Here is a 24,907-nt window from a genome sequence, read left to right on the forward strand (position 1 = left end):
AAATCAGAAAAATGTAAAGGATTTGACCTGTCTTGAGCAAATTTTAGTAGCATTCTGTTTTTAAACACAAATTGAACTGCTTTGTATTTTATATACAAGAAAAGGATTTTAAATTGTTTTGAATTCACAACTGTGTGTATAAAACGTCCATTGACTTCAGACTGTGCTTTCGTTGCTTTTAAAAGATAACTTTTCATATAATTATGGCTTTATAGGAGATTTCTTGATTGTTCTTAAAGATGCTACACCTATTTTCTGTCTCTTGCTTGAGTAGTGTAAAAGTCCAATGAAACACTAATTTTAGAAGTAGTTACCTCTGCTCACAAGCCTTGTGAAAGGTTAAACCACAAGCATCTTTAGCTAGCTAGAATTGTATCATAACTAAATAAAAAATGCTTCAATAAAGTATAACTTCCTCCCATTCTTGATGTAAACTCTATCCAGCACACAAGCACAAGTCAGCCAAACCCATTTGTAACGTCATAAAGAAGTGTCCCGTATTCTTTTAGTTGTCAGTATAAACAGTACTTCTATTGTGGATGTGATAATTTTACTACATTATGAAAAAGGAATCAGTGACATATTAGAGTTCTGGCTTGCATGCTTTAGCTATAAATATAAAGGATGTTTGGAACTTGTTTTCTGTAATTTTTATAAATTTTTAATCTTTGAAACAATGAGGTCTATTCTCTGAGCATATTTCCCACTGCTGGTAACTGGGATGTTGCACTGCAGGTTGGACAGATTCCAGTTATGTTACTACTAGTGCTGCCAGCTCTTGTAATTATGCTGCAATGCTCATTCTTCTTGGTAATTTCCCTGAAGCCTCAGCTGCTGAAATCAAGAAATTGTGTGAAAAATCTCAGTTAAAAAAAAAAATAAAAAATTAAGAGGTAGTGAGTTACTAACCCTCATCGTTGCTTGAGGACATGAAGTGCACTTATTCTAGAGGCTCAGAAACCAGAAGGCAAATGAAAACAACATATTTATTAATCATTTAAAACTCATTACTTTTCAGGCACTCATGATTTTGAGAAAGTGTGGGTCACTGATTTTTTTTTTTGAGATGGCACTACTGTATCATTTATTTGTATATTTGCACATATAGACATTATAGAGAATTAAGCCATGTATCATTTTAAATGCTGCAGAAATAAATGGCTTGAACCATCATTGTGTTACTTTTAATCTTTTTTTTTGTGTGATATGCAAGCATGCAGATAAGTAGTTATCGCTCTACATCAATCAAGTAACATACAAATCATTTCAATAACATCCTTATTACTTTTTCATGTTCTATTGAATAATTCATGTAACAAGGTAAGAGAACGCTATTGACTACTTTGCTTGTAGCATTGAATATACCTCCTCCTGAAGAGTTTCCTTTTACTCAGAACTATCTTCCTAACTTTCTGATGTCCCACTTTATACCTCAGTGATTTCACCTTCTTTTCCTCCTCTAAGATCTCATCTGGATATTTTCTTCTCTCAGACATGGAATTAGAGAATGATTCAGTAAATTACATGTCATACCGTTAAATTCAAATGAAAGTTTATCCTGTGTATGTGGCAAGATTTTCATTCTCCACTGCTGTGGCTACAATGGAGTTAATACCTTCCTCCTCCAAAAATATGGGTTTTTTTTTAATTTTCTCTCCAGGATAGATTTATGGGACTAACAGAACAATGACATCCACTGTAAGGACCAGCTACACCTTGATTCCCAACCGCAAATACAGGCGCAGTAACCGTCGTTCCAAACAGCACTGCAACATCTTGGACACAGATTCCCAGTCTCTGTCAACACTTGGATATTTTAAAACCCTGCCGTTAGAGATCTTTCAAATGGTATTGGATTATCTCTCAGGTGAGAATCTGAGAAGAATGGTGTTACTGCCAGTATATGAAAATTACTGCCAAAATTTTCCCTGTAAAAGGAGCCATTTTTATCTAAAATATTTCACCTTTTTGCTAGTTGAAGACATTATGTGACTTATTCTCTGAATTTTCAGCTTGGATGTATGAAGAGCCTCATGATCAAAAAATAAATGCCAATTACAGACCATCTGAAGAGCGCTTTTTGCCTGTTATGTATAAAGAGTATTAGATCTGTACATCTCTAATTATCACAGTCTGTTGGCAAAAAACAGTTAAATTTTGTTTTATTCATAAATCTTATTTCCTTTGAAGTAAGGTATAGTAAAATTATTGAGTAATGATCAGCATTTTTCTTGCAGTAAAGATTTACAAATATATTGGGTTTTGCTTTTTCAGTGAAGGATATCAGCATGCTGAGCATGGTGTCAAAAACCATCAGCAACCGCCTAATTAATTACATCTCAACCCCATCAGGAAACCGAAGGCTTTTATTGCAAGACTTTCATAACCTTGAACTACCTGGGAAGAGAGAAGGATCCAGTATATTAGAGCACTACAAATCTCTAGGTGATCTTTTGGTAACAATTAGAGGAGAACCAAACTCACTTAAAAGGATTCTTCTGCAATATGCATTGATTGATAATGGTAAAATGTTGAGAATATTGTCCAAATCATTTCTGCAGCTCCCTCTGAAAGTGAAGTTCCTTCCCATGCCAAATAGCTCACTCGCATAGCATTAACTGGGGGGAAAAAAAAATTACCTGAAATTATTCCAAAACTCTAAGTTATAGACAAAATAATATATGTTTTGCCTCCTCCATATTTATTTTTTTAATATTAAACAGCAAGCAGGGGTTGGACAGAGTAACTGCATTTCACAGGAGATTCATCAGTTCTCTGTATGAGGTGTTTCCAAGTTTAGTTTGTTTGGACACCACCACTGGAAACTGTAGCAGAAACCAAGACTCCCAGGCCCCCACATTAGCTGAAGGAATTTGGCTGTTCACACTGCCGTCGTGTATCACTTTGGAGTAGCTTGCATTCCTCAGTCTGGGAAACTCAGCTGTGGTACTTAAATCTGACCCAATTCTAAAATGACCAGTAACCATTGCCATCAGAAAGCTTGTCTGATAGTCTGCTCAAGATGTACTGCAGATTACATTCCACTTCTTAGAAAAGTATGCTCATCACAAAAATGTTATCACAGTTGTCACTGATTAGCGTTCTCCTTGACAGCCTTGTATCAAAGACTGAAATGGGCATGAAGAGTACATTTTCCTCTCACCCTTAGCTTAGGGATGAAGGACAATGAGAAGATGTCTGCACTCTTGTTGTCTTGGTGAACTGTGCGCTAACCAAACTCTTGCTAGGTGGAAAGATTCACTTTTTCTTTCTTTCACCTGCTCACTTCTCTTCTGGCATAACGTAATAGCAATCTAGGTCAAAATAGTGTAGTGCTGATCATAATGAAAAGCACTGTACATCCTCATATTAAAAGTTGCTTGCTTTTTATTTTTTGTGCTAATTTGAAAGAGAGATTGATTTTAATTCATTCATTGCATCACTCAGAAATGATGCGTTCTTTCTTATGCATCTTGAACACTAGTTTTTCTTCACTCACCCACTGTAAACATTCTTCTATCAGAGAAACAAACTAAGTTAAATCCCAATTCGATCCTTATCAACTTAACCTTACCTAGATGATTTAAAAAAATGTAAGTTTATTTGACAGACAAATAAAATGATGTCAAGGTTAGCTGCAGGATGATACGTAAAGTAATGTGGTTAAAGTTGTTTGGACCAAAGACCTCTTATGGTAAGCAAACCATGTAGATTTTGAGGTATCCTAAGAATAATTTTACTTTTTGTTTTATTTTTAAAATGAAGCTTGAAACCCTAAAATTGTGTAAAAAAGTCAAAATTGGTTTGGGCATTTTTATTTGACTATAGCTGCGTGAACTCATCGCTATAATATGCCTAGTAATGAAAACTTGACATATTCAAAATATAAAGATCACTGGCATTATCTATCTCATCAGTGGAAGGCTCAAGAGAATGTTTTTGTTAAGAGGTCAGTTGCAAAATTAATATTTACTTTACAGCCGAAAAGACTGGACTGAATGGGAAAAATCCATTGCTGTTCAGAGAGCCTGAACAGGGTCCCTATATTACAGAAGTCTCACTGAAACTCAGAGGGATCTGGCTCCAGCCAATCAATAGTAAAATCTTCCAGTACTTGTAAGAGGGTCAGAATTTCAGTCACTGTTTAACATGAACTTGAATTATAGATTATAGCGGTACTGCCCTTCAGCACAGGGGGCATTTTACCATACAAAAATAGCAGCAGTACCTTTTGCTCAACCCTTTTTATTGAAAGTAATTTTCCCCAGTTCTGATGGCTGTATTCTTACTTGCAGCTATACTACCTTAAGAGTCTCAGCTGTTCTTCAGGGACTTCTCTCCAAAGTCTAGTCTAGTCATTAGAAAATTGACTTGACTGAGCTTTGAATCATGTCCTAGGCTGATAAATAAATTATGTCTGTCGTGTAAGAATGTTAACATACTTCTAAATAAGGAAAGAGTCAGTTTAGAACCATAGTAAACGTATAAAGTACTTTTTGACACTGGAGAAGTTGCATGTTGTTTGAGAGACTAACAATTCAAAAAAATTATGTACTTTTCTGGGGATTTCTGGATCAAATAACAAACGAGATACATATCTTACTGTGCTATAAGTTTTTGAAGATCAAGCTATTTAATCCATTTGCTGTCAGTAGTTTAGAAAAAAAATGCTGCTGCTTAACAAACAGCTGTTCTACAGTATAATGAACTCCAGACTTTGTCATCCTAAACACATAACATTTCAGTCTTGTATAGGAAAATAATTTTACCTCCTAGCTATGTTTTACATTAACACAGTTCAGAATATTTTCTTTTTAGAACATGTGGTCAACTTGAAAAAATTTTGGAAGCTCAGCTTTCCATGATGTCAGGGAAAAACAGAGTTCCCCAGGGTACTGTTAAGACATGTAACAAGTAACATTTATTTCCAATATTTTTAACAGCTGTAATTCTAAAACCCAATATAGTAATTTTAAAAGGGTGCCAACTGTGACTAATAGGGACTTTAAAACAACACGAAACAACAGTTAGGGCATACAAGACTTGCACTCTCCCTGGCAAGATTTCTTATGTAAAAGGTGTCTCCGCTACAGAAGTGTACATCCCTTCTACGAAGCATGGCTCACTGTACCATGCTGCCCATTTTGCCCTTGCAGTAACAGCATTTTCTCACTAGCATGTGCATGCGTGCGTACAATGTGTATGCTTAAGGTAATTCAGTAACATACATGCCATGTATGTATACTCATAGTTGCCTATATATTCATTTTATTCACAGGATTGTTGCTTAAAAGATGCACGCTTCTTTTGCCTACAAAAGATAGGCTAAAGTATATACACAAGATATTCTCAGAAGTAAGTTCACATTCCTCTCACTAGCGTTTTGAACTGTCACTTCAACTTACAATGCCATTCTATAAGGCAATTCTGTTAGTGGGATTATGTCTTTTATTGTCCCTTTTCTGGAATTTATTACTGCAGTGTAATGAATTTATTAATTAAAAATGGACTGTTTTCAAATCAAAAAAGAAAAAAGCCTAAAACAGCATATTGAACACAAGGTTGTTCTTCCACTGAGATTTTTTCTGATCAGCAATGCTGATTTAAATAGCTCCTACATCCCCTTCTGCCACCCTTTAGCAGATCATTCCCTCTCCCCCCTAGCTCTTAGTTATGCTAAAGTGTTATTGATAATGCTGCATAATGAATTGCATCATGGAACTGATCAAGGATGAAAATAACTTGGGTAGGAAGGAATGCTGGGGGCGTTTCCTTACATCACTTAACCCGAAACCTTTATTCCCCATGTATCTCAATTGGGCTTATAAAAGATACTACTTCTCCTGAAAAATGTTTTCCCCTTATATTCTAAGATCAGAAAATTTCAGCTTTTCTTCAGTTTGAGGACTAGTAGAAATTTTGTAGTGAAATAGCACAGCTCTCTGCAGGAAATTTTTTGTCTCCTGAAAATAGGCTTGCTTTTCTTAGTTACCTTTTGCACAGCCACTTGAAGTAGCCTATGAACCCCAATTTTAAACTCAGTGCTAAACCATCACATAGGTACTATAACTCATTTCCTTATGCAATAAGGGAAAGGAGTCTTTCTCAATCTCTCTAATCAGTATTGATGTACACAAGGAGTATAGCAAATATTCAATCAAAGGAATTAGCTTCTGGTGAGTTAAGATAAGTTACCAGTATTTTGTGCTTGCAGGTTTCCTGTTTTAAATTTAATGGTTGTCCAAGTCCTTTGCATTGTTTAGGATTACAGTGCTATGGGATATTTTTACAGGTACAGTACCTTTCTGAAGAGAAGGCAAGTATTACAAATATAAAATTAAGGTAGTCTTATAATGTAAACAGTGTTTCAATAGCTGGTCTTTCAAAAAGATTGCAGATTAGTATAATTCTCATCCAACTTAATTCTTCTTTGAGAAGCAACAAAAAAACCACTGTTTTTGCAAGATATTTAGAAGTATAACATTTTGAGCCTTGAAAAAAAGGTATTTATTTACTCAGTTCTCTGAATTTCTTTTCTGGTTGTTAAGGTTGGTGAACTGAGTCCTGAGAATTCCTTGGTCTGGATTTCACTACTAACCAGTCTGGATTTTGACTAGTAATTTATTTCTAAGTTAACTTGGGGACAGGGGATCATTTTATTACACAGTTTCAGATTCACAAACCTAGAGCAGTAGCTGTTTAGTTTAAAATTAAATGGGTATAAACATCATATGCCAGAAAAATTGTGCTAGCTTGTGGAGGTTTAAAAATAAAAAAAGAAATCAATGTCAAATGAATTAGTTCAGCAATCAGCAGGATATTTACTGTAATGGCTACTGTGATTGCAAACATGCAGTAAAAGACTAAGGGAAGGACATTCAAACATTACTTGAGATGTCTGATTGTGAATTGTTAGAATTGCCATAATGATAGCTTTACTTGGGAGTAACTTTGTTTAAAAGAAAATACAAAAATGCATTCTGTCTTAAAAGTACAGGCCTTTTGTCAACACTTTAAATGCAGCTTCTCTTTCTAAGACATAACTGCATGCAGGTGCCTTATACAAGCATGCTGCATTAAAATAATTAATAATACACAAAAAATATTTTGACAAATGTGATTTCCCTTCCATGATTAAGAGTTACAAATAACTACTTTTGCCAGGAAGTTTGTGCTCGTAGCAAATGCCTTTGTGTCTACTTTCACACAAGGCTCAAAAATAGGATCTTGGGCCTGACTGTGGCATACCATTAGCAGAATTTGATTCTGGACTGCGTCAGGCTTAAGTACAATCCTTGGCACAAGGTAGAACGCCTCTGTACCAGATACTGGTTTCCCTACACTCATCAGGGAGAAGTTGTGCACGCACTGCACTCCAGGTATGACATCTTCCCTATCTGTTCTGATAAGCTGCAGGATAGATTGTATTTATCTAACATGAGAAACTGCATTGTCATCTAAATTTGTGGCTCAATCTGTCCATTCTTCACTCCCTTTCTTTTGTAATCTTCAGATCCTAACAGCAGGCTGGGATGAACTAGAATGTCACCGAGTTTTTAACTTCCTCTGTGAGCTGAGCAATTTACCCCGTAAAGTACAGACAGTTGTCAGCAGCAGACCCGGTAAACATCAAAGTAGACAAAAGTCCTACAAAATTAAAGTGCACTCTCATGAACAACTCAGAAAATGGAACTTGATTACTGCAGACAGAACACATCCAGATTTGAGAATGTTTTAGCTCAGCTGAGCTTTATACCACCCAATCCTTACCCATACACATGTTCTTTTAGCTTCAGTATTACCCAGAAAGTGGGTATTCTAGAGCATGTACTTTGCCTTCGCATACTTAAATACATTTTTTTCCACCAAAAGCAAAGCAAAGTACTTTTGTCTTTGTTACGTACCCAGTAGTGAAGAGAGTTGTCTTGAGAGGTATTTGGTTTTTAATCTTACTATTCTGTTATCAACTAAGTGCATAAGTTATGTATATACAAAATAGTAAAATTAACTTGAATCTCTCCTGCTGTACATTAGTGCCAGTGAAACCAATGGGAAAGGAACCAGCATAGAAATAAAGTGATGCAGTAAGAAGTTATGCTTAATATTTCTGAAATGCAACACTAATGTGGTACATGCCTTTCAAGAAATTCTCATGTTAACTAGCACGGAACTGACTATTTCTGTGGAATAGTTTCTACACGGCCATATATATACTTCCTCCTATTTCCACTTATTGATGGAAGAGAGAAACACAGGGAGAAAGGGTCGGAGTAAGAAAAAAACCATAGCTGAGAGCCCTTGAAGACACATGTGAGAATGCTGCAGAAAGGCATCAGGCATAGATAGAACCTATGGCGTGAATTAGCGCAACATATCCAAAAGAGCCAAACTCAGGCAGTTACAACTGAGAATTTGATGAAATCTCCTTAGACATACTTGGGCAGCCTTAAGAATTCTTTTCTCTCTCTTTCTATAAAAAAACCCTGATCATCTGCATTGTGCGAGGCTTAATGGGTTTATAGTATCTGCATTCTCTTAACCAGGAAGCGCCCGAAAGCTGGAGCTGCGGATAAGACTATTCTGTCGTAGCGTTTTGTTGAACCACTGGATTCATCGAAGTGATTCTGCATTTTGGTTGACTCGTATTTTAAAGCCATGGCCCATGGTTAATCAAGCTCGCTTGCTGTATATCCTCTTTGGGCCAGTGTCCTCTCTAGATGGCAAGTAGTTTGGTTTTAATTTTTAAAGTTTATTTCTTGAGAAGGGGATTTCTCTTTAGGATGCAGCATTTTGGAAAACCAAGCTTTATGCAAATGAAATGTAATTCTATTGTCTAGAAACAAATCCTTCTGCTTAACCAGACCTCACTAATGTATACATACCTATATACACACACACACACACACACATATATATATATAAAATACAAAGTTACAATTCAAACAAAGAAATTACAAAGGGCATATTTCTCCCCTGTTCTCTCCTACTTAGGGTACAGTTAGCTTGAATGCATCTTAAAGAAGCATCTGTTTCTATGAATAAAAGCATTCTTTCTCACTTAATTATTAAAACAGTGTTTCTTTAAATCATCCTGCAATACATGCTACAACTACCACTGTCCCTACTAAAATGACAGATGGGGAAAGATCTCACCTTCACAAAGACAGAGATGTGTTACCTGAACTCCCCAATCTGATTCTGCTCAAGGCCCGGTTTTGCACCTTCCTTGTTTAAAAAAAAATTACTTTGTCATTTAATAGCAGTTGTGATTAATATTACTCAGGACATGTGGTCTGGCAGAAAATGATAGAAGGACCAACAGATGAGACCAGTCTGAAAGGTCTGGCAGATGCAATTAAACTACTGTATGATACAGAAGCTAGAGAATGGACAGCAGACGATGTCATCAGTCTTGTGGATGAGCTGTCAGGTGCGTTTTTGCCTTCATCATTAATCCATGGGATTATATGGTCATGTCCTCCAAATCTAGCAATAAGTATGTTTTAGGCACAGGAGTGTCTTGGGAAACTGATTACAATATTCCAAAGTTGTTACACTTGGAAGTTAGGCAGTAGCTGGGGATGAGAGAAACACAGCGCTGCTTATAAATTCAGGCTGTGTTTCCCCATTATGAAATATTTTAAGAATCCATTAAGACTTCTAAAATTCAAGTCTTGTGTTACAATTACTAAGCAAACATGTCCAAGATGCATGTAAATCCAAAACATAATGTTTGTTCAAAACAAAATTCTACTCAATACTGTCAACAGATGCATTTAAAGTTTATTTTGGGTGAGATTATGTGACAGAAGCTATAAAGAGCTCTAACTATATTACTAGTAGGAATTCTTTATAGAATGTCATTTCTCCAGACTCTTCTGCGAGTGCATTTCAGAGGGCATCTCCTCACAAATTCTGGTTAACAACTGAAGACAATAGTTCATAAATCTGCATCTTTCAGAATAGTTTTCCTGGCATTCCTTCTTTTTGTTCAGAGATCACTAAAATTCTCTATTTTATTACAAAAGTTGTTCCCCGGGAGTGGCTCATTGAGAACAACGCTCGACTTCTCATTCTGAGCGGGAACAACATCTGCTTCACTTTCATGGCTAGCAAAGCTGTGAATGGGAGAACGGTTGAATTGGCGAGACTCGTAGTCTTCCTGGCTTTGGTGAGTACTACTGAAGGGAGCAGGCTCGTGCCTTTTGCCTCCCTACCCACAGATTTGCTTTCCCAGACCTGGAAGCTGTTTTCACATCCACTCCTATAAACCAAGAGTAAGCCCAGCAAGGGGCTTGATACTCTGTTGCCCTGCAGTCTCTATCCAACACATTTCTGCAAAGCAGCAGGTCTATTTTTGAGGAAAAATACTACTGACAAAACATGGAGAAGTTTCCCCATTAACATGCCAACAATAAGACCAACTTACATATCCCCACTGCGAGCCCTAAATTTCCAGGGTAGGGCTGCAACTGATCCAATCATTCATTAGAATCTTAATTGTCAGTAGTGAATTCTAAGATTTAACCTTGCCTTTTATAGTGTCATCTTCATCACAAAGGATGCATTTATAGTATTTCCTGTGTATGTTAGGTCTGTGAGAAGGACCTGTACTGCATGGACTGGGCAGTAAAAATGATGCAGAAGGTCTGCAAAGTTTTCAGCACTCCAGGGGAAAGAAATAACTTCCTGCAGAGTGTGGAGAATGCTTTTGCTCACATGATCATGGACATGCTACAGTCAGTACTGTCTGGTAAGTCTGCAGGGCTGTGAGCCAGGGCCTATCATAAGTTTTTATCTTAATTATTGTGTGCATCTTTTCAAGGGTTGCTAAAAACACCACTTGGTGCAGGGAGGCACTGTTTCTAGAAATAAAGAGGAAAGCAGTCAGTGTGAACTTACGCAACCACAGATTCTAAAAATATGCAAATTTTGCCTTGCTTCTCCAAGTTGCAGAGACTCAGACTAAGAATTTTCTAGGCCATGAACGGTGAAACCAATGATCTTTTGAAATATGTCCCGCCAGAGCACTGGGGCTTGAGGTCCTTTTGGACTGTCTCTGTACACAGGCTCTGAGCAGCTGCCAGCCAGACTGTCCAACTCAACAAGCTGCAGTTGCTCCCTGTCCACAGCATGTCAGCCTTGATAAAAACTCAAGACTGATTATGATTGCAAGCTGTAAAGACGAACAGCCTGCTCAGCACAGATTTTTGTCTTAAAGCACAATTGTTCTTGTCCATCTTTGGACAAGCTGGTGAAGGAATTTTGAAGAGAGTCTCCCGTGTTATTTCACAGCTGTCCCACCATCAGGTGCAATCGCTGATATCTAATAAATCTAAGTGGAGGCTGCTGATTCAGCCTCTGCTGAAAACACTGAATGAGTAAGATTTATCTTCAAAGATGTCATTTAGTTTCACTAATTGCATTTTAAATGTTTTTCTTTACCTTGGTTAGGGGATCGTGATGAAGAGGACAGTAGCTTTTTGAACTTGTTTCATCTTGTAAATGCACAAGCTAATTTCCATAAAGAAGTCCTGTACCTGACCGTGAGAAGCAACACCTTCTGATGCACTGTTTGATTTCATGGAATCTTGCTATACTCCTGCTGGATATCTTTTTCCTTTTCTCCTTTTTAAAAAAATCTTTTTACATTTGCAAAGCACAGCGCAGTTATTTCTTAAATTCCCATTCCAATAAGGACTGGAGTGGTGACTAGAGAAGCTAGTGAAATACATATCAGAACAGCTGAATAAGCTTGTGGAACATATTGAGGGACATCCAAGTATTCACAGCAGAGTTCTGCATATTGAACTTGTCTGAGGCTGTGTCAAGGTACGACAAGGAAGCAGTCTGTGGGTCTTTGGTTTGGGAACAAAAACTGTGTTCTTTTCCCACTGTGTATGTTTGCATACACAATAAAAATGACATGGTTTTCATATTTGATGCACATACACAAATTAAAGAATGTTATCTTAGTTCAGAACTGAAAACATTTTGATCTTCTAATTTTGTTTTCTTTTGGGAATACAAGGAGAAAAAGACAGATATAATTAGAGAAACATAGCTACATTTTTTCCAGTTTACCAGGGGTATCTCTCTTCAACTCTTACATTCTTAGTTCTAGAACACTGCAATAGAAATGCTCCATAGATTGTACTTTCAGTTTTGGCAGAGAGATATAATTCCTGAAAGCAATTTAACTGTTTTGATTAAGCAAGGCAAAATTAGTTGCCTTTTTTTTTTTTTTAATTACAGATGCCATTTAAGCATAAAGCAGAAGAAACTTCCAATCCGTCTCACCACCCTGTGTAATAACTGAACTGTTAAAATGTATTTGCCTTTATATGACTTAGCTAAGTTGAAGACATATGTTAAATACACATAAGCTAAGATCACTGTTTTATTAAAGTATATAACTGTTTCCTACTTATAAGAAGTTTTGATTTTCTGATATGTTGCCTTACAAACAAAAGTATGTAATACATACTAAAAAGTACTTACTTCACTATGTGTTGTCTACAATACAGCTATTTTCTTCATATTATTAAATAGCCTTCTTCTCCACTCCAGTTTCCAAACATATTCATGACTGTTCAGGACCAAATTTTAGCTACAAATACCTACATTTAACTTTGAAAAAACAGCCTCAACTGCTAGAAACAGCTAAAGTGGCACCAATTTATCTCAGCTGCCCTCAATTGATTTCATCAGCAATGAACTGATAGCAGCTGTACACTGATTTGCTTGGAAGTTTGCATGTTTGAAACTCTTGCAACATTTTTTAATATACAGTTACAGACAGGATTTGGTTACATCAGGAGTGGATATGGAATGTAAATTTGTTAAGGATCTGTGTAGTATACCAGTAGATGGCAGAGGTGAAACCTTTCATTGAAAAAAAAAGTGTCTGCTAGCAATTGCTTTTAAAATCCTTTTTTTCCCCTGCCTGTTCTGAAGGTTATATTTAAGAGCATACTGCAGTACTAGAATTGTGCTGTAACTACTTCCCACTTCTGAATTAGGCATAATGCAAGATTCTTTGTTTGAGATCTAGTCAGTGAACTGAATGCTTCCAGATGGATCACCAGACTTAATGAACTCAAAATATCAGGATAAATAGATTTGCAGTGGGTACAGCAACAGGGATATGTAGTCAAGAAGTGATTGAGGTGGAATGCTAAAGTCCAGATTATTATCTATCCCTTCCTTTTATGAGCAGCAGTTGCTACCAATAAATAATTTACATAGATGAAATTCAGAATAATCATGTCTTTAAACATCACATCTTCTTGCTCCATTGTATTTCTTACGTGTAATGATGCTTTGCTCTGCCATAACACAAAGAACCACAAGATTGGTGTAGATTTTCTGCCAGTGTGTGTCTCATCTCCCAGGACTGAGGACACAGCAGCAATAAATTACAGCACATCACAAAGAATGCCATTATGCGAGTGCAGCTCTACAGGAAAAGTAAGTTCTTTGATTCACTGGCAGCAATTGACAGAGATGAAATGTCAGCTCTGCCAGCGTTAGTTCACTCTTTCAACAAATCCTTAAGGAATGCAAGTTTTATGCAGCTGCCAAATGTGACATATCGATGGCATTATTAATTATTATTAATAACTGCTATTTTTTTACCGATATAATAGCTCAGCAAGTGTTTGGCATTAGCTTCGGATTTTTGTGGCATTCGTACTAACTCCAGCATTTGCACAAGACAAGGACTTTCCTTCACAAAGGATCAAAGTTCAAACCCACTGAAATGGTACTTCCCAAACCAGTTTGGTTTGAACTGGGAAACGACACCCACAGCCTGCCTTGCAACCTTATTTTCCAGTATCACAGTGTGATTAGCTCTAGCAATTCAACAGCGCTGGGCTAAGAGAGGCCAGGTGGGGAGCCCCTGGGCAGCCCAGCAGGCCGAAGGAGCTGCCGACAGCGACGCTTGGGAAAGTGGTTGCTTTTCTTCTGATGCTGAATTATAGCTGCTCTCATGGGGAGTCGATAAAATCCTGCCAGGAACAGAAGCAAAATTCCAGCTGTAGCAATACAGGCCTTTCCAGACCAGGATTTCACCCTGACACGACTGCAATTTGAGCTGCTAAAGATCATAACCTATCTGTTAAAGAGGAGCATCAGTTCTGCTATTGCGGCTCGCTGTCTATCTCCAGACACCTCTCCTGGTGGTTTCAGTCGCTTTTTGGTCCTCGGCCACCCAGCTGGGTCTCTTTGCTTTGCAAAGCAGCTGCCACATTCCGGCGCAGAACGGGCTGGTTTGGGGGCATGGATGAAGTGATAGTTATGCATAGTTGGTTTGCTCTGCAAGGCCCTCGGAGGGGAGAGGAACATTTATAGTAAGAGAAAATTATTGTTCCTGGTTTCACACTCAGCTGAGTTTCCATTCCACACATTCCTTATTACTCACTCTCTCTTAATCACTGTAGATGTTGACATCAGATACAGACTCACGAAGCCAAAGTTATTGGAATGTTACTTATGTTTGAAGAGATTCTTCCCAGAATATTTCATGCTTCTGATTTCGACTATATTTGGTGGTGGAGTGAGAAGAATCTCCTCCACGTTTTCAGAGCCTGGCCGTGTCCTACACCAGGCTCTGGCAGCGAGGAGCTGCCCTGCACCGTTCGGGCTGAGCCTGGGGCGCTGAGGACACAGTTTGGATCCACAGGCAAAGTCACAAACACTGCGCTTCTCTCAGGAGCTTTACTAACAGGAAATCGCAGTGTCAAGTATTCAGCTGGCGACGCTGACCACATCCAGCATTTCCAAACTCAGAAATCCCTCTTCTTTCTGTAAACATATTCCTCTTAGCTACAAATCCCAACGTACCCCAAGAAGGTCTGCGCAACCTGCAAGCCCTCCGTGGATCCTGTCGTCTCTCACCCACCAGTGTGACGGTGCCATGGTTTATTAATGACACATGACCGTTTTTTTCCATTACAGATATTTCAGGTGTTTATTGCTTACAAGAAGAAGTAATTCCTGTGGGAGACCAGCCATATAAAAATCTTGTCTTCTAGGAGAATGAAAAATTCAGTCTGAGAAGATTATTGCATGTGACAGACAGGGTAAGGGCAAGGGTAAATGTGCGGCTTCATAACAGGGCAGAGCAGCCTACAGGGAAAATTCCCCTGAGACCCCAGCCACTTTCCCAGACCTCGCCAAGCTGGGGGAAATAAAGCTCTGAAATGTTCTTTCCATCCCACAAAAATTTCCACCATATAAAAATGTTCCTTTTCCTATGCTGAGATGAACTGAGTTTTCCCTGAGGACACCCGAGTCCAGGTGGGCACCCGCTCGGCTGCTCCAGCACCTGCCGAGGTTGGGGAGCTCCTGCCTCGGCCCCATTGCTCGAGACTGATCGTCACCTACGACTGTGCGTGAGCCGCTCGGTAAACACCAGGGAACATCTGGGGACTAGACTTTGGGCAAGATACTAATGGAAAACATGTGATGTAAGTCTGAATTGCAGAAGCAGGCTGGAAAGGGGAAGTATCAAGGGCAGGTGGAGGCTCAGTGAAGAGCTCTTGTACTCCAGGCTCCAAATGAGACCTCCCGGAAAGCCGCATGGCGCAGGAAATCGCACTTTCCGGCAGGACCCTCCACACCATCGCTCGGCTTGCAGGATCCCCTGCACCTTTCCAAGGAACAGGGCTTTGCTCCTGGGGTTGGTTGTGCCCCACTGCTGCAGGCAGTGAATGGGGAAGTGCGTTTCAGCAGGGCCATGCAATAACAGCAGACGCATTCACGCTCCTTCTGTGTCATCCCTCTTTTTATTCCATTTCCTTGGACAGTTTGCATTAAAAATATAAGTGCTTTCTAAAATTAAAACCAAACAACGCAACCCAGGAAGTGCTTATCCCAAGGGGCTAATCTACGAGGGTAAGGGCAGGACCCCCTGCGTCCCTGGTGGAGCATCCTGCATGTCCCAGGGAGCATCCCTGCCATGGGACGTCACTGCTCAGCGCTTTCCCAGCCCCCAGCACCCCACCGCCCTCCTTTGCCCCGCGCCGCCGCGCCAGCTCAGCCCCCTCCACCAGCGCATCGCGCCTGGGCACCGGCGCCCACCCGGAGCTGCTCGTCCTGGGCGTCCCCCTTCTCCAGCTGGGAAAGACATTGGCTCCAAAGGGTTAAGGCTTTTCCAGAAGGCTCCAAGAGAGATGGACCAGGCGGCGGCTGCTGCTGTTAGAGAGAAAGGAGACACTTGTCTGAGCAGGGCCTGGGCGCCGCGGGAGCCTCGGCCGTGCTGAAAGGTGGGAAGGGCAGAGCGTGTAAACATGGGCGGCAGTGGCAGCGGCCCTCCTTTGCCCGGCACGCTGCAGGGACAGAGAAATCTGCTGCTGGAGCTACGAGGCACAGAGACACCAGGACCCCTTTGCCTCCTTTAAAATGATGCAACCAGAATCACTTACTGCATCTCCCTTATTGTTTTCTCTCTCTCCCTTGTGGGAACAAAAGCCCCGAGTTCGAGTTGTGGCGTTGTGAAAGGCAGAGAGCCGCTTTTCTGGGTGGGAAGGAGCTGACAAACGCAGCGGGGAGAAAACACAAGCCCCACAATAGCAAGTGCACGTTTTGGTGGGTGAGGTGGCCTGATTTGAAAAGCCAACCCCAGTGCCCTCCTTCCAGCACTGAGCAGAAAACAGCTGCTGTGATGCTGCCAGCTTGGCTGGTTCAGCCAGGCAGCGGGCGCAGAAGCCAAAGACAACAGCGTTAAAAACACAACCAGCCTCCCCCGCCCTCCCCTCCCCTCCCGACACTTGTTTGTTCCCAGAAATTAAAGCCTGGTGGGGTGCGGAGCAGGAGGCTCACCTGGACGATGCCCTGGTTGTCGGGCTGATGCTGAGCCGCATCCTCCCCAGCATCGCGCTAGAGCATGTAAATGATGTAGGAGAGAATCACCAGGCCGATGATGGCAAAGAACATCAGGATGAAAATATCCAGCATGGTGGGCGAGGAGCCACTGGGGCAGAGGCTGCCTGGGCTCCCCCGGCGCAAACCCAGCTCCTGTGGCAGGGGCGGCAGCGAGGGGGATGCTCAGCAGAGAACCGCCGCGTTGGCTGCCCTCCTCCTCCTCCCTCCCCTCCCAGCCCGAGCACGGCTCGCCCTGCTCAGGGTGGAGAGATGATGCCTGAGCTGACTGAGCCGCTTTCCACCCGGCAGACAGAAAATAAAGGGGTAAACAAACGCGGTCGGATGGGGGCTCGGCCGTGCTCGGGCCGAGGAGGGCACGCTCAGCTCGCGCCTGCCGAGCGGGGGCTCCTGGGAGAATTGCTTTGCCTCTGCTGCTTCTTACCCAGACCCGCTGCCCGGCGGTTAACGGAGGCGCTCGCAGTGCCACGGCCCTCGTGTGCAGCTGGGGAAAGGCTCAGCCTCTGGGGAAAGTGTCAGAAACTGGCTTTGGTTGTCGCAAGCTGTGTCAGTCGCCCGGGACCAGGCTGAATTCTCACCTTTCGGATGCTGGTGCTCCCGGGGCAGGCAGGAGACTGCGGCGTCCTTTGCTTTCCCAGTATCCAAGCACCTGCTTCAATGTGGTTTAAGTTAGCAACCCTAGACCAGAGAGAAGGAGCAGCAACAGCCACAGAGCCTTTTTTTTCTTTTTTTTTTGGCTACTGCTGCTGATGAAAATAACATCCTTCTCCACTCATTTTCAAGAAATTGTTTTTTCCACTGCTAAACACTCCAGTTGTTGAAAATCCCACCTTGAGTGGCTGCAGCAGCCAAGCTAAGCAGTCGCCAGCTGCGTTTGGAGCACGTGAGCTGGCCGGAGGCAGGAGGAACAGGCTGTCGTGGCGGAGCGGCCATGGCCAAGCTCATCGGTTACACTTGAACGGGAGTTTTCCCTTCTGTGGGAAAGGGCCTGCGTTTGGCCTGTGAACCGTGTGCCTGTAACTTTTAATACTTTCCAGAGAGGCCGTGCGAAGCCAGGACGCTGTGCCAGCGTTGCATCACCAGCAGCAAAGCTATCGCTTGGCCTGGTCTCCGGACAAGTAATTCCAACAGGAGCAGCCACTGAATAACCCCAGACGATCCGAGCACCCCTCGCGCAGCAGCACGTCCCTCGCCGAGCCGGGTGCCAGCTCGGCGGCTGTCAGGTCCCGCAGCCTGGGGCAGGGGGCCGAGGCGCTTGCGCTACGCTCTGAATTCACCCCCTTGCACTAACGTGGCCCCAACCTCTACGGGGACCCATGGAGGCAGGTCCCTGGCGTGGCCGAGGGCAGCATCAGCCCTGCGAGAGCAAGGGACGAGCCAAGACTCTGCATTCCGGGGCAGCTCCCGGGGACACCAGCGTTTCCCATGTCCAGCCGCACGCCGGGAAGCCGGGCAGATGCGGGCTCAACGCCGGCAGCCTCCCCCAGCCCCGAGGTCCTGCCGCGTCCCAAGCGAGTGACAAACCCACCAGAGCGACAGCGAAGCGAACACAATTAAAACCAGCACAATCCGCAGGTAAAAATTATACTTTTATTTTTTATTTGAGTAAACCAGGAAGAGAATCGGTTGGTTTTTTCCATTCGATGGTTTGGTTAAAAAGGTCAAATAACATTTTATTCGTGGGTGCTCAACCCGATGGGAAGCAATACACAAGGACAAATCCCAATCAATCGACTGATCCGAAAGAAAACAAACGTTCTAAGCTCAGCACTGAAATGCAACCAGGGAAGCTAAGATGGACGAGGTTTATTTTACACATGATGAGAAGCAATTTAGCTTTTAATTTTTTTTTTAACATTTTATTTATTTACTTATTTTAAATACAGGTTTAGGTGCTTTTCAGCTATGAAAAAAGGCAAAAAAGTGCATAAGTCAAGAGAAAAGGCAGAAATCAAGCAGTAAGAGGTTTGTTTCCCACGGCAGGGGAGAAAGGGCAAGGCATGAGGGGAGATTCAGGACAATGGTTTCAAGGTAGCATTAAAAAAAGGTCTGTATACCAAAATGTAATTGCCTGTGTTATTTGGTCCATTAAAAAACGGCTTATTCACATTGATGCTCCCACCCCCCCCTCATTCCCAGACAAGAACGTGATTAAGAACAGGATTAGCAGAGAGAGACGCAGACCCTTCCCTTGCCGGCCCCCCTTCTCCCCTGCTCTTGTGCTCTCTCGTTTTAGCACCGACCGGGATTCCCATCCCGTAAGGCCTGTCCCAGCTGCTGCCGGGGTCGGTCTCACCCCAGGGACGGCTCAAGGCTTCCCTGCCGCAGCCCACGGCTCCCACCAGCTGCAGCTGGCTGGGAAAGGAGCCAGGAGCAAAGCGCTCCCCTTGCCCTGGCTCACGCCCCCCGGCTCCTGGACGGAGCCGTTCCCGGGGTACCCGCGCGGGTCTCTGGCCTCCACGGCGCCAGAAACCCCCTCAAGGCAGCTCACCCTAATCCTGGCATCGCTCCACGACCAGCGCCGCAGCCCCGTGTGCTTTGAGAGAGGGGACTGCAAGCGCGAGGCTGCGGGTCCTCTCCCAGGGCCCGGCCCCCAGGACGCAGCCCCGGGCAGCACCGAGGAACGTCTAAACGCCGCGGCGGACACGGCCGCTTTGGTCCCGAGGTTCCCTCCTTGCCTTGGGAAGCAGCGAAGGCGGTGGCTCCCCTTCGAAGCGCGCCTGGCCACACGGCAAAAGCCCCGAAGAGCCCAGCGAGGCGACGGTCCCCTCCGCCAGCAGCCCGGGCTCAGCCGTCAGCGCTGAGCCGGGTGCTGCAGGCGGAGGCGAGCGCGGGACCCTGCGGGGACGGAGGATGGCACCGGGAGCACCGCCGGAGCACGGCGGCAGAGCGGAAGCAGCACCGCTGCTCCCAGCGTCCAGCTCCTCTAGCCCGGGACGAGGGCACCGGCACCCCTGCCCGCCCTGCCCGCAGGTTTCCAGTTATAGCTGCCCCTGCCCTTCCGGCTCCGGGGAGCCCGGAACGAGGAGGGAGCAGAGATGTGCTTTGAAATTTTGGTCCGTGACATGGTGATCCCAAGTTAGCCGTGGCTGCAGAAGCCACCGCCGCTGGGGACCCGCAGTCGGTCGTGGTCCCTGTGCTCACGCGCCCCGTCCCCAACGGGGGGGGAGCCTGTAAACATCACCCATCCGCACGGAGCGTAACGGGCTCCGGCCAGCACGGGATGCCCCCTCCGCTCTCGCCGGTGGCAGGCACAGGAGACTCTGCCGCGCTCCGTCCCTTCCCCCCCGGTGTCCCCACGCTGCAGTGCTGCCCCCAGAGACCCCGGGATGCCGAGCCCCGGTCCCTGCCTTCGCTGCACGAGGCCGGGCTGCCGGAGGGCCGGGAGCCCTGTGCGGTGGCAGCGGGGAAGGATCTTTCGCATGCGGATCACAAGTCACAGATGCGGAAGGAAATGTGACCCCACAACAGGGACAGAGCTGATCCCGCCTGCTCCCGCACAGAGCATTTACCCAGGAGGGTCTAAAGAGCCCAGCAGCAGCAGGAGAAAAGCAGGAAGCTTCTGGGCAAATTTGGGGAGCAGCCGCTGCTAACAGAGGACCCGGCTGCCCTGGCATCCAGAGCCCAGGGGATCCCCGAGATCCTGGCCCAAGGAGAGGAGGCCGGAGCTGCGGGGGGACGTGAGGTCTCAGTATCACAGTGCTCCCTGCCAGGCTGGAGGAGGGGGGAGGCGGGGAGACAACCCTGGCCCTTCTCCAGCCCTCAAGCGTGAGCAACAGCCTCCAGGCAAAGCAACTGCCCAGCTGCTCCTCTGCCGGCGCGAGCACAGCCCCTAGGCAGCCCCGGCGAGCGGAGGAGCCTGGGCACGGCTTCCCGGAGGCCTCTGTCCCTCTGCCCCTGCCAGCACCCCGTGGGATGGGGATCGCCAGCAGCCAAACCCCGAGACAGAAGAAACAAGAGCCACTTCCAGGGCTGTCCAGAGTAGCTGCTCTGAATCTCAAGGAGAAAGTAAAAGATTTTGTTTAAAATTTTAACCGTGAATCATTCTTCCGGTTTGTAACATTTTAAAGACTAAAGGGAGCAAAGACTGAACAGGAACACTGAAGAGAGGAGACGGGAGAAGTGACCGGATGAGCCAGAGCAAGAGCAGTGCAGGGTGGATGCTGCCAGCTCAAGCCTCCTTTCAGCCAGGGCAGCCCTTGGGACAAGCGACCTTCACCGCATCCACGCGGACACATGCCACCCGGCGGGAGCCCCCCATTAATCGTTGCCCCTGTGCTCTTCTCCCCGCCTGGCCCGTCCCTGCGAGAGGTAGGGAAATTTGGTCCTAACAGATGGTCAGCTCCTCCCTTGGCGCACGATCCCAGCGACTCCGGCTGCTTCCCCCAGCCAGGAAATGTCAGAGCCCCTGGGAGGGGGGAGCCCAGCCTGGCACGGGGCGCTCCAGCCCCTCCGGAAGGCTAGAGAGGAGGGAGACTGAAGGAGAAAGCAAGCTACGGTGGTTTGGTCTCTTGAGCCCTCAACATCCCTTGCAGACAGAGCTCCCTCAGTCCCGACAGAGCTACAGAACAAAGCTAAATTGGCAAGAGAAACCAGAGGCGGCTGCAGAAACAAAGTAACCGAGATGTCAGGACACAGCTCCGGTGGGCAACGGCAGGACACACTGGATAAGGGATGCTGGGTGAGAGAGAGAGAGACGCACACACACACACTGGGGCCAGCGTGGGCTGGGGGCTCGGCCGTCAGCCCCACGCCCCGTCCCCTCCCGTGGCTCAGATGGCCTCCACGTAGTTGGCAGGGAGCATGCCCGTGTCTCCCGTGCGCTCCACCGTGCCGTACATCCACCCGTCGTCGATCTGCTGCACATTGATGATGGTGTCGCCGTCCTGGAAGGAGACCTCGTCTTCGTCGGCCGCGTTGTAATCGTAGACGGCGCGGAAGCGCTTCTGCGGGAGACGGGGGTCAGCAGGCACAGAACGTCCCCTGCCCCAGACAGGCAAAGCTCCCATTCCCAGGGGAATCCCAGTGCGAGGAGCCCTGCCGGGACCCACCCGAGAGGCGGGCAGGAGCCAGGAAATTCTCACTGCACAGCATGCAGGGATGCTGGTGCTGTGGCAAGCAGAAGCAAAGCATCCAGCGTACAACCCAGGAGCTGGGAGCAGCTTCCCAAGGGGAGCAAACCCTGCTTTTGGGGGACGGGAACTCGTGGGCTGGTGTCAGGGTGGGTGCTGCCCGCCCTCCGGCTGTACTCACCCCCCCTCCAGAAGGAGCGTTGCGCTGCGTAGAGGCTGGTGCCGCAGGCTCCTTGTAGCCGTAGGACTGAGACGATGGCTGCTGCTGCTGGTAGACTGGGAAGGAAAGATGGGCCCGTGAGCCAGAGCTGCTGCTACGTGCTGGGATTCGAGAGACAGAGCAAGGCCCCTCGCAGGGGCCTCGCAAGGCTCTAGCAGCCAACAGCCCCGGAGCAGGGAAGAGCAGCAGCGGAGCTCCCCGAATTGCCTCTAACAGAGGATGAACGCGGCAGGGCTCCCAGACCCGGAGAAGAGCCGGCTACCGCCGCAGCGAGCGTGCACCCGCCCAAGCGGCGGAGGCTGCGGCAGGCTGGAATGAAAGCGCCTGCCCGGAGCCCCGGGCGTTACCTGCGTTGCTGGGTTGGACGTGATGAGGTGGCTGATTCTGCTCTACAGGTCTCCGGTAGTTGGTGCTTTCCTGGGAGTTCCTGCGCTCCAGCTCAGCGCCCTCACTGGGACTTGGGCCCATCCTGCTCCTCTCAAACTCTTCATGGTATTTTATCTACAGCGACAAAAGAGGAAAAGAGATCAGAGCGCTGCCTGGAAAACTCTAACTTGGGCCTGGAGCAGCTGGGCCCTGGAGAACGTGCAGCCAGGGCTGCCTCCTCTCCTCGATCCCCCAGGATGGCTTTAAACAGGGTCCCCGCGTCATCCCAGAGCCCCTTGGGTGAGGGTCCTCGCACCTACACCCCAGGCAAACACACCAAGCATGCAAAATCCACAGAAACCGCGAGGTGGATGTTGGCAGATGAGATAGTACTTCACTGCGCCCCATCCGGCCACGAGGCTGTTGGCAAGGTGAGGCCGGGGCTGGCCAGGCTCCGTCGAGGAGGGCTGGCCCGTGAACGGAGCCACCCTGCAGTCCCCAGGGTGCTGAGGCTCCAGACCACGCGCAAGGCGAGTGCCTCTCTCCTGCCGTCCAGGGACGCTCAGACAGCTCTGTCAACCCTCCACAAATCCCAGCCTGCACGTCCCGGTCCCCCAGCACTGGCAGCAGCTCGGGCAGCCATTCAGCACCAGGAACGTCCTTCATCTGGTTCCAGCTCATTTCCGTTTGCCACTGAGGACTCAGCCAGCGCATTACCCATCTCTCAGCCTCCCCGGCAAGCCTGGGGGACATCTTCCTACCCCATCTCCTCTGCCACACGGTCCTGGTACCCATTCAGAGGCAGATGAAGTTCAGCCATCCCCCCACGCTGGCAGGATGTAAGCTCAAGGACAGGACGCCCTTTTCGGGCTGCTAGAGGCTCTCAGCCTGGCTGTTTGCAGACACAAGCCCTGCACCATCTGCGACAGAAAACCAGGAGCCAGCAGCAGGCCCTGTACAACGTGTCTTGAAGCTCCCTTGCCTGCCCCAGGCCCCGAAGCCAGTCCTCGCCTGCGCGTTAGCAGCCCGGGGAGACACTGTCTCTGCGCTTTCAAAGTCACCGTGGCAGCTCTCTCTTCCCAGCTATTTGGCCGGCAGGGCCGTGCCCCACCTTACGGCACAGCCTGAAATCCTCACTTCCCGCTTATCCGGAGGGCTCCCCGTGACACCCACGGCAGAAAGAGCTCTGCCACCCGGGGGGTCACGGCTCTCCCTGCCTCCCTGGCACTGTGCAGGCAGCAGCCAGGGCACAGCTCTGCCTCCCCAGGCAGTGCCAGCAGCCGTCCCCCAGAGTCCGGCCGTCCCCGTACAGCAGGCTGTAGCACATCGTATCCGCACAAGTACCGGGGCTCTGCGTCCAGGTGGGCAGCGGCAGAGCTCGGCTGGAGCTGTGGCTGGGCTGGTCTGACCCTGCCAGCACCCGCCCGCTCCTCCTCTCCCAGGAGCATCCCTCGCTCTTGGCTCTGACCTCTGGAGCACGGCAGCACAGCAGCAGACTCCTCAAGCTGGAAGAGGTCCCAAGCACCCAATTAGGGCTCTGGCATTTGGCAAGGAGGGGAAGCAGAGGTGGCCGCTTTCCAGGGAAACACAGGACAACAATTACTCAAACATTGGAGTAGGTATAATAAGACAGAGGGAGTGGGAAGGGAATCCCAGCAGAGGAGCGTACAGATGAGATTCACTGCACCACTTCTCAGCTAGGATCTCTGTGTTAACCCTGCCAGCGCCAGCTCTAACCAGACAGCCACCACCACAGGCAGCAAGGAGGGGAGACGGTCTAGACACGGACTGCCTGCAGGGCGGCCTGGAGAGAAGGAACCAGGAGTCACCACAAGGTGGGCTTCCCTCCCCTTTGGACACCTATCACCCAGGGACAGGGCAGGAGAGCACGGATGATGGCAAAAGAGGCTCAGCCATAACAAGGTAAGTCTGCTGAAACCACAGGGACCTGACCGGTCAAGGCACACGGACCCAAACTCACTCCCCACCAACACCTGAATTAACCCCTGGGGAGACATGGCAAAGGAGAAGAGGGTAGTTATCCAACGCAGCACAACTGCAGGGAGCGACCTAAATATAGCCCTGAGAAGCTAATGGGGCTGGGAAGACTGCATGGAAAACAACCAAGCAGAGGAAGGCACGAGGGAGATGGTTGGTGTTTTCTGCGCCAACAACCACCACCCTGCGCAATACACAAGGCTGGCACGTTGCTGCCTTCAGCCCAGTTTGAATGTCCTTGGGGGAGAGAAGAGACATGATCACACATGAAAGCAAGGAGGGTTTATGCAGGCTGCTGGCCAGATGGTCCCTGGATTCTTCTCTTCCTCCAGCTCCCCGCACAGGGAAGAGCTTCAGCACACAG

General features: G+C 46.5%; 2 protein-coding genes across 2 annotated transcripts in view; one reads left to right on the forward strand and one right to left on the reverse strand.

The window, feature by feature from the left end:
• Positions 1 to 1,686: 1,686 nt before the first annotated feature.
• FBXO47 (F-box protein 47) lies at positions 1,687 to 11,567 on the forward strand. The gene is made up of 10 exons (XM_013957468.2): positions 1,687 to 1,867; positions 2,275 to 2,445; positions 5,279 to 5,355; positions 6,215 to 6,292; positions 7,514 to 7,622; positions 8,544 to 8,720; positions 9,284 to 9,430; positions 10,029 to 10,171; positions 10,594 to 10,753; positions 11,455 to 11,567. Exons 1-10 carry the CDS (start codon positions 1,687 to 1,689, stop codon positions 11,565 to 11,567), a joined length of 1,356 nt encoding a protein of 451 aa, XP_013812922.1.
• Positions 11,568 to 18,463: 6,896 nt separating this feature from the next.
• LASP1 (LIM and SH3 protein 1) overlaps positions 18,464 to 24,907 on the reverse strand; it is a 41,568-nt gene continuing 35,124 nt past the window's right edge. Inside the window, exons 5-7 of the mRNA XM_013957491.2 lie at positions 22,527 to 22,680; positions 22,141 to 22,235; positions 18,464 to 21,833 (exon numbers count right to left, since the gene is read on the reverse strand). Of these exons, the coding sequence (XP_013812945.2) occupies positions 21,660 to 21,833; positions 22,141 to 22,235; positions 22,527 to 22,680 (423 nt within the window). The 3' untranslated portion in view covers positions 18,464 to 21,659. The remainder of the gene's footprint in view (positions 21,834 to 22,140; positions 22,236 to 22,526; positions 22,681 to 24,907) is intronic.

This window comes from Apteryx mantelli, chromosome 28 (assembly GCF_036417845.1).
Source record: "Apteryx mantelli isolate bAptMan1 chromosome 28, bAptMan1.hap1, whole genome shotgun sequence".
Lineage (NCBI taxonomy): Eukaryota > Metazoa > Chordata > Aves > Apterygiformes > Apterygidae > Apteryx > Apteryx mantelli.